Below are 12,154 nucleotides of genomic sequence, written 5' to 3'. Positions count from 1 at the left end.
GTAGCCTCCGTAACAAACTGGCGCTCTGCTGCAATTATCCCCCTGCTCTGGGCTGTGGCGCTCCTCAGGTATGTCATTAATGTTAATTACTGCTGTGGTGCTCCATCAAAAGGGGCAGGAACGTTAACATGCTTGGGAGAGAAACTTCTCACCGTGTCCTTTAATGAGAAGTTGAGCCTCCTTTCGCCACTTCGGGAGCGAGGAGCGTGATGCTGAATTTAGATAAGAATTAACGCCTTGGGGGGGGGAGGCAGCAGAGCTCCTGCTGCAGGCACTGTGATGTGATACGCAGCCTCCTGGCCTCGTGGAGGACACAGGGAGGGCCGGAGGCTGTGGGTGGTGAACAGGAGATGGGCTGACCACCGTCAGCCGTGAGGCACCCGGGGGCCACGCTCGAGCTCCTCTGTGCTCTCCGTCTCCAAAATGTGGCTCCGTGGGGAAGGCATGAAGAGGTTCCCTGGCCTCTGCCGCGTGTAGCTCACACGTACCCGAGTGCTCTGGTGGCTTCCTTGGAAGTTAGGAGATGGGGACCGAGGTGGGAAGGAGAGCAGGCTTCCCAAAATGCCATCAACTCTGCTCCGACTCCTCCTTTTGGACCAGAGCTCCCCAAACACGCTGCGCCCCGAGCGCGCTCCGGCTCACCACACCCTGAGGCAGCCTGCGAGAGGCCCGCGGAGGAAAAGTGCCCCTAGCTTCATCTGAGATGAAAGGTTTGCAGCGCTGTAATTAGCGTAACGAGCGTCTACCTAGGGCTGCCCAGCTTTTTGCCCTTCCTCTGCTTCTTTTTTTGGGAATCGCCTCCCAAAATGGGTCCTGCTCGTCTGGTCGGGGTGAAGCCACCCAGTGCCGGCCGTGTGCCTGAGTCCATCGGCTGACGGACCGTGGTCCTCGTGTGCTCCTCTGAGAAACCTAAGGGTGGAAACGAAGGAACCAGAAGGGCTTAACGAGCAGCAGGAGCTCCTCGAGGAGCTCGGCAATTAGGTCCCCGTGCCGCTCCCGCAGCACCCGCTCTGCTGAGCGCCAGTCCCGGGGGGGGCGCGTTGGGCTCCAGCTCCCTTCAAAGAATTTCCCGGCTTTATGCTGTACGAAAAAGTTCTGCTTTGTGCTCCAAAAAGAGAATAATAGATCAGTAAGACTCGAACCTCAAAATCCAGCCGTCCTGGGGAAGCGGGGACGGGCACTCGGATAAATATTTAACTGGCAGGGCTTTGATATGAGGAACCGGCTTTTCCTCTGGCCGGAGGAGGAGATTTTTGTTGCCTCTTACAGTAATGAGGAGGATAAATGTAACATCTGATCGACAGTCATTTTTTTGGCGATATCAAGCTAGTATAGTGTAGTGCTAGCTCGGTTCTGTGTGTGTAACGAAGAAATGCTGCTCAGCCAGCCCAGGCAGGTCTGAATAACCCCACTGCCTGTCCCGCTGCAGTCGCTGGACCCTACTCCTCATCCCTGTGTTTTTCGGGGGCTTGCTTTTTGCCAGCAAGGCTCAGGGACAGAGCAGAAGGGGCACTTCTCACAATTTTTAATGCAGGAGCAAAGCTGGGGGCTATCCCCCCCGCCTTTTTTTTTTTTTTTGCTGTTGCCCATCCATGCTGCTGCCTGGGTTGGAGGCGGCCGCATGCCCAGGCAGTGCCCGCCGAGCTCCCCGCTCTGATTTAATACAGAATATCGTGCAATTAAGCCAGTCAAAAGGCCATAAATCTTCCAGGCTGAATCCTGACCGAGGCCGTGCGCTTCAGCCCAGACGGCAGCAAGCTTTAATCCTTTGCAGAGAGCTCACCGAAATGCCGATGATTTTCTTTTTTTCCCCCCTATTTCCCTTCCTTTAAAAGCACCGCTCCTGTTGAAATTGGAGTGTGCTGGAGAGGAGCAAAGTGGAGAATAAAACACAGCCTGGCGCAGCCAGCTGCAGGGGCAAATCACCTGTTTCTGCTAAATCGCCTCTTTTAATCTTTGTATTAAAATAATAACGGCGGCAAGCTGACAGAGCAGGTATTTATCCAGCCTATTTATCCAGCGTATTTACCCAGCTATTCTCTCCCTCTTTTATTTCGGAGGAGGGGCAGAGAGGAGCCGGGGGTGCTGCTCATGGGGATGGGGACCTGTCCTTGTCCCTGTCCCTTTTTGAGGTGCCCTGGGAAGCAGGAGCTTGCCCAGCACCTGCTGCTCCGTGCCGCCGTGCGCCCTCGCTCCGTGCATCCTCGCCCCATCCCTTTGTCGGGGCCCTATAGATCCCGTCCCCGAGCACCTGTCAAACCCTGCAGAAAGCCGTGATGGGCCTTTTGTCCCGCGTGTCTGCGCCCGTTTGTCACCGCCTGCCGAAACCCTATATTTTGTCCCCGCAGCCGGTGACGAGCAGTTGAGTGATGGCGCGCGGCGGGCGGGGACGCGCCATTCAGCGGGGACTGACACCTGGAGGGATCCGCACCAAGCGCCGCGCGCCGGCTGCGTCTTTTTTTTCCTTTTAGAAAACGAGCACGTGTTTAGCAAATTCTTGCCTGGAATGATGTCCCCAACAGTTGGCATTCACCTCCCTGCGAGGGTGAAACCGAGGGTTTGGGGACAAACTGGGGTGGTGGTGGGGAAGGGGACAGGTAATGGAGCTCCTGAATTGGCAGAAGAAATAGCTGGGGTGCTCAGATTTGGGGTTCTCCTCCCAGTTTTGGGGTGGCTTGGGGAGGAAACCCTTGTCCCCGTGGTGGTGTCTGTCCCTGGGTGATGCCATGGTGCCACCCCAGGGTTTCTCCCCAGATTTTGGGGACTTTGAGCCTAGAGGGGAGCACTTGGTGCTCCTGTTTGCTTCCCACAAAGCCTTTAAGCCACCTGACCAAAACCCAAAAGGGATACTGAAAGCTGCCTGAGCCCCCTCTCAGTGCCCTTCCAGCCTCCCCGAGCGCGGGTCGAGTCTCATTTCGGAGGCTGTCCAGCTGTGACCGGAGGACAAGCGTCCTCATGGTGTGACGGCCGCGGGCCGGGCGCTATCGCTGCTGTCTAAATAGCCTCCGCCGCGCTTCCCGTCACGCCGCGTTTGCTCCTCCAGCAGCACGGCCCTATAATCACCGGGCTCTTATCCCAGGAGCCGTACACCTCCTCCGTAGGGGCTGTCCCTAAAGGTGGCCGCATCCTGCACCCTGCTTTGCACCAGCATCGGGGTCCGAGCCCTGGCAGCAAGGGCGCTCCAGTTTGGCACGTGCAGCCCCAAAAGGGACCTGGGGGCCACGTCCCCAGGAGGGTGGAGGTGGCTTCAGGGGTCTCTTACCCCTCCTGTGGGGTCGGTTTGGGGTCAGCCACCCTCACCCCGTGCCTGGTATCAGGATGAGCGGGATCTCAGCATCTCCCCTGGCAGGGAAGGGTGTTTAGGGTAAACAAGTCACAGCCAGAAAGGAGCTGCTCCGTATCCTTGGCACGGCGTGGCTGACCCGCAAAGGTCGGTCTGTCTGTGTCGGTCTGTCTGCGGCTGTCAAGCTGTCACCTCCCCAGCTCGGCCAGCCCTGAGGGGCCAGGAGGAGGTGGTGGGGAAGCAGAGGAACCACGCTTCTTCTCGGGGTGCCAGGGGTTCGTGCCACCCCCCTCGCCGCCTTCCCCAGGAGGATGGGGTGGCCGTGCACTGTGCTGCCTCCTGCTCTGTCCTACAAACCTGTCCCCCAGCACCCAGGGGCGCTGTGGGGGTCCCTAATGGCCAGGACTGTGCTGTCCCCAGTGCTGGGGTGCTTGTGGGGGGGCACAGCAGCACCCACAGGGGAAACTTGTCCCTGTGAACATCCCTGTGAGGATGCTCCTGCTGCAGCACCCAGCTCCCACAGCACCTCATTCCTCTCCATGGTGGCAGCAAGCCTTTGCTCCCCAACCCCCTTTTTTGGGTTGGGGAAGAGGACCGAGGCTGTGGCCCATCCAGTGGGGCAGGACCCTCGTGGGTCTCCGTGCGGGGTCAAGGATTTTGCGTGTATTTATTATTCTTCCTTCTGAAGAAGCAGGGAGAGAGGAAAAATCTCTCTCTGTCCAAAATCACTCATCCTTCCTAATAATGAGAGCTGTCACCAGCCCTGCTTGGCGAGGAAATGATGCTCTCGGTAAATATTTGGTCTGGAACTGATTTATGGGTGGAAAAAAATGAGATTAGTGGCTAATCACCGTGCTGCAGGAAGCTCTTTGGGCCGAGCGCAGGGGGGCTCGGGGAGAGCCGCACCGGTGGTGCTTGGACCTCTGGGTCCGCATGGGAAGGTTGGGTGGGATCAGGTGCAGGGGTCAGACCGGCTCTGACATTGGTGCTTTGTGGATTTGCTTTAAGGGATGGGGTTTTAGGGTCAGGATCGGTGCAGGGCATGGCCAGCACTGACCGCTGGTGCATTGCATCACTGCAGCAGTCGTGCGCGCGGTGCGCCCAAAGAAGTCATTATAGAGACCCTAAAAGCAGCAGCAGCTTTTCCTGTGCAAGGAAACAATTAGCTTATTAGAGGGCGGGTTAATTTTCAGATGCTAACGCGGGCTGGCGAGCGCAGCGTGGTCATTTCCTACCAATTGGCAGGGCCAGATGCCCGGGTGCTGCGCAGGGGGATGCGCGGCCGGGGGGGCAGCTTCGGTCAGCGCTGCTGGAGCAGGGGCAGAGCGGGGCCTGGGGCGTGCAGGTGCTCGCAGGGCAGCAGCTGATGGGCACGAAGAGGAAAGTTTCTGGAGAGAGCAGTGCTGGGGTTTATGCTGTCCTGTCCTCTGCTGCAGCAGGGCTTGCAGCATAGCGCAGCGTGGCGTGGGATGGCATGGCACGGCACGGCATGGCACAGCATTTTAGTGATATAGCACGGCATGGCATGGCATGGAACAGCACTTCTTGGCATTGCACAGCAAAGCATGGCATGGCACAGCATTTCTTGGCATTGCACGGCGCTTGGTTTAGCTCTGGGGCCAGCTGCTGTGGGTTTCCCTCCTGGGCTGCGGCTGGATGCGCCCAGCTGTTGCTGTTGCAGAGGTGCCACGATTCGTTCTGCTCCCACATTGGTTTTAGTCTAATTAAAATGATAACGATGTGGCCAGGAATCAAAGGCAGCAGACTGAATAAGAGGATGAAATTCAGCTGCATGTCGATGCTAACTGTACCATCGGTACAGGCACTGTGATGCTGGGAGCGCAGGAGGTCCCTTGTCCACAGCTGGACCATGATCACCAAGGGCTGTTGCTCAAAAAGGGTCTTTCTGCCCCAAATCCTCCACAGGGGCTGAGCTGTCTTTCCCAGAAGCCGCTCTGGGCACAGCAGCCGGTGCTGCTCTCCACCTTTTGCTATTGCAATGTGATGGGGATGGGAGCTGCTGGGCCAACGAGGGCTTCAGGGACACTTTTGGGACCGAAGGCACTTTGGGACCAGCCGACCCTTCCCAGCCAGGCTTTGTGGGTGGCAGAGCTCTCCAGTGCAGCGTGTTCTTAACACTTCATGAAAATTCCCTTTATTTTTTGGATGTCCGGGAGGGATTGAGACTTCTCCCAGGGATGTGGGTCTAATTATCGCTAGATTTATGGGGCAGTGCAGCGTCTTGCTGGGTGAACATCACTCCCTGGGGAGCATCGTGCGAGCAAACCCCCCCAGGTCCCTTGCCCCTCACTCTCCTTTCTCTCCCAGGGTAAAGAAGAAGAACAAGCCCTTGAACCTCAAGATCCACAACAGCGTGGGCAGCTGTGAGAACATCCCCTCGCAGCGCTCCCCGCTGCTCTCCGAGCGCTCCCTGCGGTCCTTCTTCGTGGGGTACCCGCCGTTCCTCCCCTCCACGCCTCCCGTCCACACCGACGCCACCTTCTCAGCAAGTAAGTCCCGGCGCGGCACTGCCGGCAGGCACGCGGGTGTGCCGTGCAAAACCTGCAAACTGGAGGACGTAACTCTGGGTAGGTGCAAAAGCACCGGTAAGGGGTGGGGAGATGTGCAAATGGATTTATGGTATTGTAACGAGTGCAGGAGATTGGCTGCTTGGAGGTGGGAAATCCATGAGCTTTCCCCGTGCTGGATGGGTCGGTGGTGATGCCTTTTACTGCTGGTGGGTGTTTCTCAAGGGATCCTTTGTGATCGCAGCCGTGGTTTTGCCTTTGTGCGAGGTGCTGAGCCTGCTGCAAGCCCCATGGTGCTGGATCGTGGCAGCCGGCCCAGATCCTGCCTTGGGGGCTGCAGGGGGCTGCTCGCCCTCGTTCCTGGAGGTGCTTTTGGGGGGTTTGGTCTGAGGAGCTGAGCCAGCGTGTTGCTGGCCAGGAGGGGCAGCCTGATGCTCACATCCCGGTGCCTTCTGTAGGACCTGAAGCTTTTAGGATCCAGGTGTGATGCTCAGCCCCAAAGCTCCTGTGGGTTCGCTCCTTGCCCTGTGCCGCTATCGCAGGGCCCCTGCTTCACCCAGCACCCTGCCAGCAAAGACCTCGTCATTTCACGGAGTCACTGAACTATTTGGGTTGGAAAGAGGCTAAAAGATCATCTAGTTCCACTTCTTGCTTTCTTTTTTCGCCCCCATCAGCTGCTGTTTGGCAGCACAGAAGAGTCACCGAGCTGCGCCTGGCGTCCCGCCGCTCCCGCTTCTCGGGCTCTGGGGACAATGGGACCTGGCAGCAGCTCCGAGGGCAGGCGCTGCTATTTCCAGAGAGATGCCCGGCTACCTGACTCGGGCTGGCATGGCCAGCAGATTGGCCTGGGGCGAGGGTATTTTTGCATCGCTCTTCCCCCCGCAGCACCGGCTGAGCTCGACTTGCAGCCCGGACCGACGGGGAGTAGCGGACCAGAAACCAAGAAATAAAGCCCGTTCTCAGCAAACCGCTGATGTGTCTGGTTGCATTAGGCTCCCTCATGCATCAGCGTGGGATTACGTCCCGTGGCGTGATAACCTGAAGTAATGTGGCAGAGCAGGAGCGTGAGACAATGAAAAGTGATGGACTAGCAAACGACTAGCGCTGCCGGAGAGGTGTCCTCTCGCATTTCCCTCCCCTTGGCCCTCTGACTTCCTTGGCTGCCGTGAATGTTTGTTTCTGGAGCTAGAAGTGAGCCGTGGAGAGAGGATGATCCCTGTTGAGAGGTTTTAGCATCAGCTACAGAGCGAGATCCTTGCAGGAGCAGCGTCCGTGCATTCATCAGCCCTCGGTCCTGGGCGCCGAGCAGGCTGCGGGGAAACGCGATGAAAGGAAAAATAAGCAGGAGCATCCTGCACGGGCCAGCGGGTGCTGAGCATGGTGCTGGCTGCACTGAGGGGCGATGATTTGCTGGGGCTTAATGGAGCTTGAAGCCAAGGCTCGTTACGTCGCGGCAAGAAGATGAGTTACGGCGAGCGGCGCAGAAGCCCGTTTATTTCTGGGGAGGAGTAAATGTCCCTGCGGCTCGCCCCGTGCCGAGGTGCAGGAGCTTCCCCCTTGTGCTCGTGCACCTCGTGGTCCCCAAGGAGCACCCCGGCCCCATGCCTGCCCTTGAGCCAAGCTCATTTAGGAGCCACCACCCTGTGGCTTTGCTGGGAGCACCCACGGGTCAGGATGGATCTCCTATTTATCCTAAAGCCTGATGGCTGCAGACCCTCCTAACAGCACCTCTGTTAGCCGGGTGTCCTGACCTGGCAAGAGCCACTTGCAGGTGCATTTATTCTTAATATTTCCAGCATCTTCAGGACACCAACGCGGTGCTGAAGGCAGGGGAAGGGAGTGGCAGGGGACTGCTGGGAGCGCGGCCCCTCGCTGGAGATGCTGCGGGAGATAAAGCTGCTGGTGCCCGGGGACCAGGCGCCCTCCCACACCTGGGCTTGGTGGCCAGGGGGACACTGAGGACCTGGGGACGTGGCTCTTGGTGTGCAGGGACCATCCTCACTGCTGCCCTTCTCCAGCTGCTGTCTGACCCTGCAGAATGAAAGGAGCACCCGGTACAACCCAACGCGACCCAACACCCTGCACGTCCCAGGAGGGAAAACCCCATCGTCAGCCCCCAGCAAGCCCAGGCTGCCTGCGATGCCTCCACGTGCAGGCACCTTGCTGAATGTACGGCGCACAGCAGAGGCTCTTCCCTAGCCTGGGAGCACGGAGCATCCCTTGGTACGTGAAGCTTTGAGCAGCGGCCCCTCCAAGTCTTCCCCTCGTAGCATTTCCTACCCTCTGAACAGCCTCTGTAGGCTCTGAATGGGGAGAAAAATCCCAGCGGAGGCATTTGAGCCAGTGAAGTGACTGAAGGCGACGTTCCGGCTGTATAAATAGGATTGTCACGCCGCAAAGAGGAACTGCCGTTATGATGAAGTGACTTCTGTTTCCCTAGCAGAGACGCTCTGGAAATAGCTCTGCCTTGTTCTCCTCGGCTGCTTTTGATGAGCCGAGGTTTCGTCTTGGCCCGCGGGATCGTGGAGCCTCCTTCCAGCTGCAGCGGGGACGTCCCCGCGCCATGGCGCAGCGCAGCGTGATCCCGTAGGGACGCGGGTTGCTGCTGCCTGCTCCCAGGTGTGGCCACCCTGACACATTTCCACCCTGTGTGCTCTAGTGGAGAAGGGGGGCTGAACCCCTTTTTAGCCCAAATTCTGCAGAGTCCACGTTGCGTGGGGAAAGCTGCTAGGGATGCTGCTCTGAGCATCGCTGCACCTTCCTTTGCTCTTTGGGGAGATGTCGCATCCTCTTTTGGCCTCAAAACCAACCAGCACAAGGTGCGGAGGTGCCTTGCAGAGGGGATTTGCACCCTCGGGTGCCCCCAGACCCTTTGCCGTGGAGCAGTTTGCTGGTGAGCTTGGCTCGGCTCCGTGCGGGCAGTGACCTCTGCCAGCATCCCCCATCACTATGGGCAGAAATGTCCTGTTTTTGGCACATGGTTTCCTGGGGGAGAAGAAGGCCCCTTATCCCTCCCCCCGGTATCTCAGCCCTAGCAAAGCCACCTTCCTTGTCCCCTTCCATCCATCTTATCCCTCCCGCTCGTGTTGCGAAAACAGCCCCGTGCTGTTTGCAGTACCGGGAGGGAGGCTTTGCTTGTTGGGCTGCCACCATGATTGACAACAAATTCACCCAAATTCTCCAGGCATCCAGAGGGGTGCCAGGAGGGGGGTAAGGCAGACAGCGTGCCAAAACAGTCCCACCTGTGGCCGAGCTCAGCGCACCCCATCCCTGTGCGGTGCTCCCAGCACGTTTAGCAAGGGCGATGCTGAGCCCTGGGGCACCATCTGTCCCCGGGGAGGGGGGAAACCCCAAATAAAGGACACAGGGAAGCTCCATCTGCCCTTCTCCGTGCAAAGCATCGCTCAGGCATCCTCCTCCTGCAGCGGGTGGGGGCTGCCGGGGCCAGGGGGGCGTCACAGCCCCGTCACCCGCATCCCGGCCCCGTCACCTGCGCCGCGCACGGGTGCCACTCAGGGACCCGTCACCGCCGCCTGTCACCGCCGCGAGGTGACAGGGGCTCCTCGCTCCTGTCCCCGCTGTCATTGCTGCACCGGACGCGGCTGTCACCGTCCCCCCCCCCCCGACGTCTCTTGGCACATTTGATCCCCGTCAAGCGCAGGCTGTCGGTCGGGGATAAAGCGCGCCGTGCCGAGCGAGGAGCCGCTTGCGAGTACGATGCGGTGGCGGTGGTGAAAGCACAGAGGTTTTGGGGTGGTTTTGGGGTGGGACAGTGCTGGTACCCACCATCCGGGGGGGCGGTGATGCTCCACGAGGAGGGGTTTGCATCCCGGGGGCAGCGACTCCAGCAGGCGATGGGGGATGTGGGGACGGAGGGGTCCCCGCTCTGTCATCCTCTGAAATCAACCCCATGCACCTGGGAGGAGAGGGGGATAAAACGCCACCCTAAAACTGTCCTCGTGCACTGGTGCAAGGAGAATTATGGTTACAGAGCTCTGATTTTCAGGCCATGAGTGAGGCTGCAGGTGGTGTAGCAATGAATGATGGCGGGGCAGGGGAGGTGAGGAGATGCTAATGGTCACAGGGCAGCTTGGTTTTGGCGATGAGGCTCCATGCTGCCAAAATGCAGGGGCAGGGTGTCACGGCGAAGTCCCTGCTGGGCTCTTGGCATCCCTGCAGCCAGCTCTTCCCTGCCCTCTCCTCTCACCGGGCAAACAAAATCTCCCTGGTGCAGCTGGGGCGCAGCGCAGGTGCTTGGAGATGCCCACTGCGAAAGGGGCGCGAGCAGTGCCAAACCAGCAGGAATCTACCCCAAAAGCGGCTCATCCCCTTTGTGGCGGTGCGACATGCTGCTCCCATCCCGTGGCCACGAGGCTTTGTCTTGCAATTGCCCCTCATCCTGGTGATTTTGGGGTTTTGATGGGATTATTTGTGCCATGCTGGGAGGATGCCGCTGCCTGCATGGAAGCATCCCTGCCTTCCCTTTGGGCATAACCCTCGATTAATATCACCCATGGGAAAAAAGAAAAAGCTGTTCCCCTAGCTGCACAACTCAACTCACAAGTTAAAAGGGAGAATTGCCAATTAACTTGAAAAGCCCCCAAATCCTTGGGGCGGCAACGGGGTGCTCCCCCTGCCCTCCTGCGCGCTGCTCGGCGCGTCCCGACCCCGCAAACAGCAGCCCTATTGTTGGAGGCCTCTGCTTTGCGTGTGTCGTCCCCCGTAATGGAAATAATTAACTGTGAATCACGTCGGTCTCATTTTTGTTCGGAGGTTAAAATCCCCGATACACTTTAATAAATTTTGCAGCGAGCACATTTAGAAAGTAATTAAAAGCCTCGGCCAGCTTTCTGCCTCGCCCCTCTCCCCCTCCCCGGGATGGCAGGATTTAATTGAGGCCAGCTGAAAGTTAGTGGAAATAAATTGTGGATGCTGAAGCGGAGGTTGTAATTTAATTCGGGGAGAGGAGCTGTTCTTGCCTGTTTGGTTCATCAAGGACCGGTTGGGGGGGGGGTGGTGGATTTTATTTGTTTAATGTGATTTACAGATGAGAAAATGGCATTTAGGGGAGAATAGAGCTTGGTGCTGCAGGACTGGGTGCGGAGCGGTCTGACTGCTTCCCGCACCAGCCCTGGGCTTGGAGGGCGGTCCCCAAAATCTGTCCATTCCCTGTAGGTTGTGGGTGTAGGGGCAGCAGGAGGGATGGTGCTGGGGTTGGGGAGCGCTGATGCGGGAGAAGCACGAGTGCCACCGGTATAAAACACGGGCAGCAATTACCTTAATTGGCTTTGTAGTCCTCAAACATCTTAATTGCTGACCGTGCTTTAGGGTCTGTCGGGGCTGGAGAAGCTGTGCTGGGGATGCTGCCGGTGCTGGGCTGTTTTTGGGGATGCTCGGGCTCCAGCCGCAGCGGCGGTGGGCACAGGCATGGAAATGTAACCTTCAGCCAGAGCGCAATTATTAAAATGGGATATTAAAGCAAACAGCGGCTCTCCCCGCTCGTAGGGGGGATATTGGAAGTGTGTTTAGCCAGGGATTTGCTGGCACGCCAAGCAAACGGCCGGCGCTGCAGCTGGGGCTGGCTCGCTTCGTGCAGGCCCCTGGTGAACCCCTCGTTGAACACCCAGCCTCCGAATCCCCAAACCTCGTTTTCCTCACCCAGCCAAGGTCCCGTTGCCCTTTCTCCTTCCTTTTCCCCCAGAAGAAGCATACGGAGGCTGCTTTCTCTTTTTAATCATCAGCTTGAATAAGAGTTAAATTGGCTTGCAAGCGGCTGACGCTCGGCTTTTTGTTCAGCCAGAAATGCAACCCCAAGACGTGATGTCTTATTAATAAACGGCGCCGCTGCCATTTATGCTTCGTTTTCCCTTTTCTTGTTTGGAAACTGCTAAGTGGCTCCGGCAGCTTTCGCACACCCACGTGTGCACAGGGGGGTGCAGGGGCTCCCACCCCCCTCCTGCCCCAAACCAGGTGGTGGGGGCAGCCGGAGGGGCAGCGCACCCCGATCCCCCCCAGACCCAAATCTCGATGTGTCTTCCTTTGGAAAAATGGGGACTACCGGGGTGTCTCCAAGCGAAAAGTTTGGCAAAACCTCGTTTTTGGGTGCGTCCTCTGCTCCCCCCATGAAAATGTCACCTCTGGCTTTCTCCTCTGTTAACCCCGGTGGTTTCCTTGTCTCGTCCCCTGCAGACACGCTGTCAGTGCCTCGCTGGTCCCCACAGATCCCCCGACGAGACCTGGGAAACTCCATAAAGCACAGGTACGCTGGCCCTGGTGTGGGATGGGAGCAAGCGCTGGGGATGCCGGAGCCATCCTTGGCCTCTCCTTGTGCCCCGTGGGGACA

At 58.4% G+C, this 12,154-nt stretch overlaps 1 protein-coding gene across 3 annotated transcripts in view; it reads left to right on the top strand.

Moving 5' to 3' along the window:
* The window catches only part of KSR2 (kinase suppressor of ras 2), a 59,305-nt gene that overhangs the window by 15,494 nt on the left and 31,657 nt on the right, over nt 1–12,154 (top strand). For all 3 annotated transcript variants that reach the window (XM_066978965.1, XM_066978967.1, XM_066978966.1), the window contains exons 5-6: nt 5,612–5,793; nt 12,001–12,070. In XM_066978965.1, the coding sequence (XP_066835066.1) occupies nt 5,612–5,793; nt 12,001–12,070 (252 nt within the window). The remainder of the gene's footprint in view (nt 1–5,611; nt 5,794–12,000; nt 12,071–12,154) is intronic.

Source organism: Anser cygnoides, chromosome 17 (assembly GCF_040182565.1).
Source record: "Anser cygnoides isolate HZ-2024a breed goose chromosome 17, Taihu_goose_T2T_genome, whole genome shotgun sequence".
Lineage (NCBI taxonomy): Eukaryota > Metazoa > Chordata > Aves > Anseriformes > Anatidae > Anser > Anser cygnoides.
This window is presented reverse-complemented; position numbering and strand designations above follow the sequence as displayed.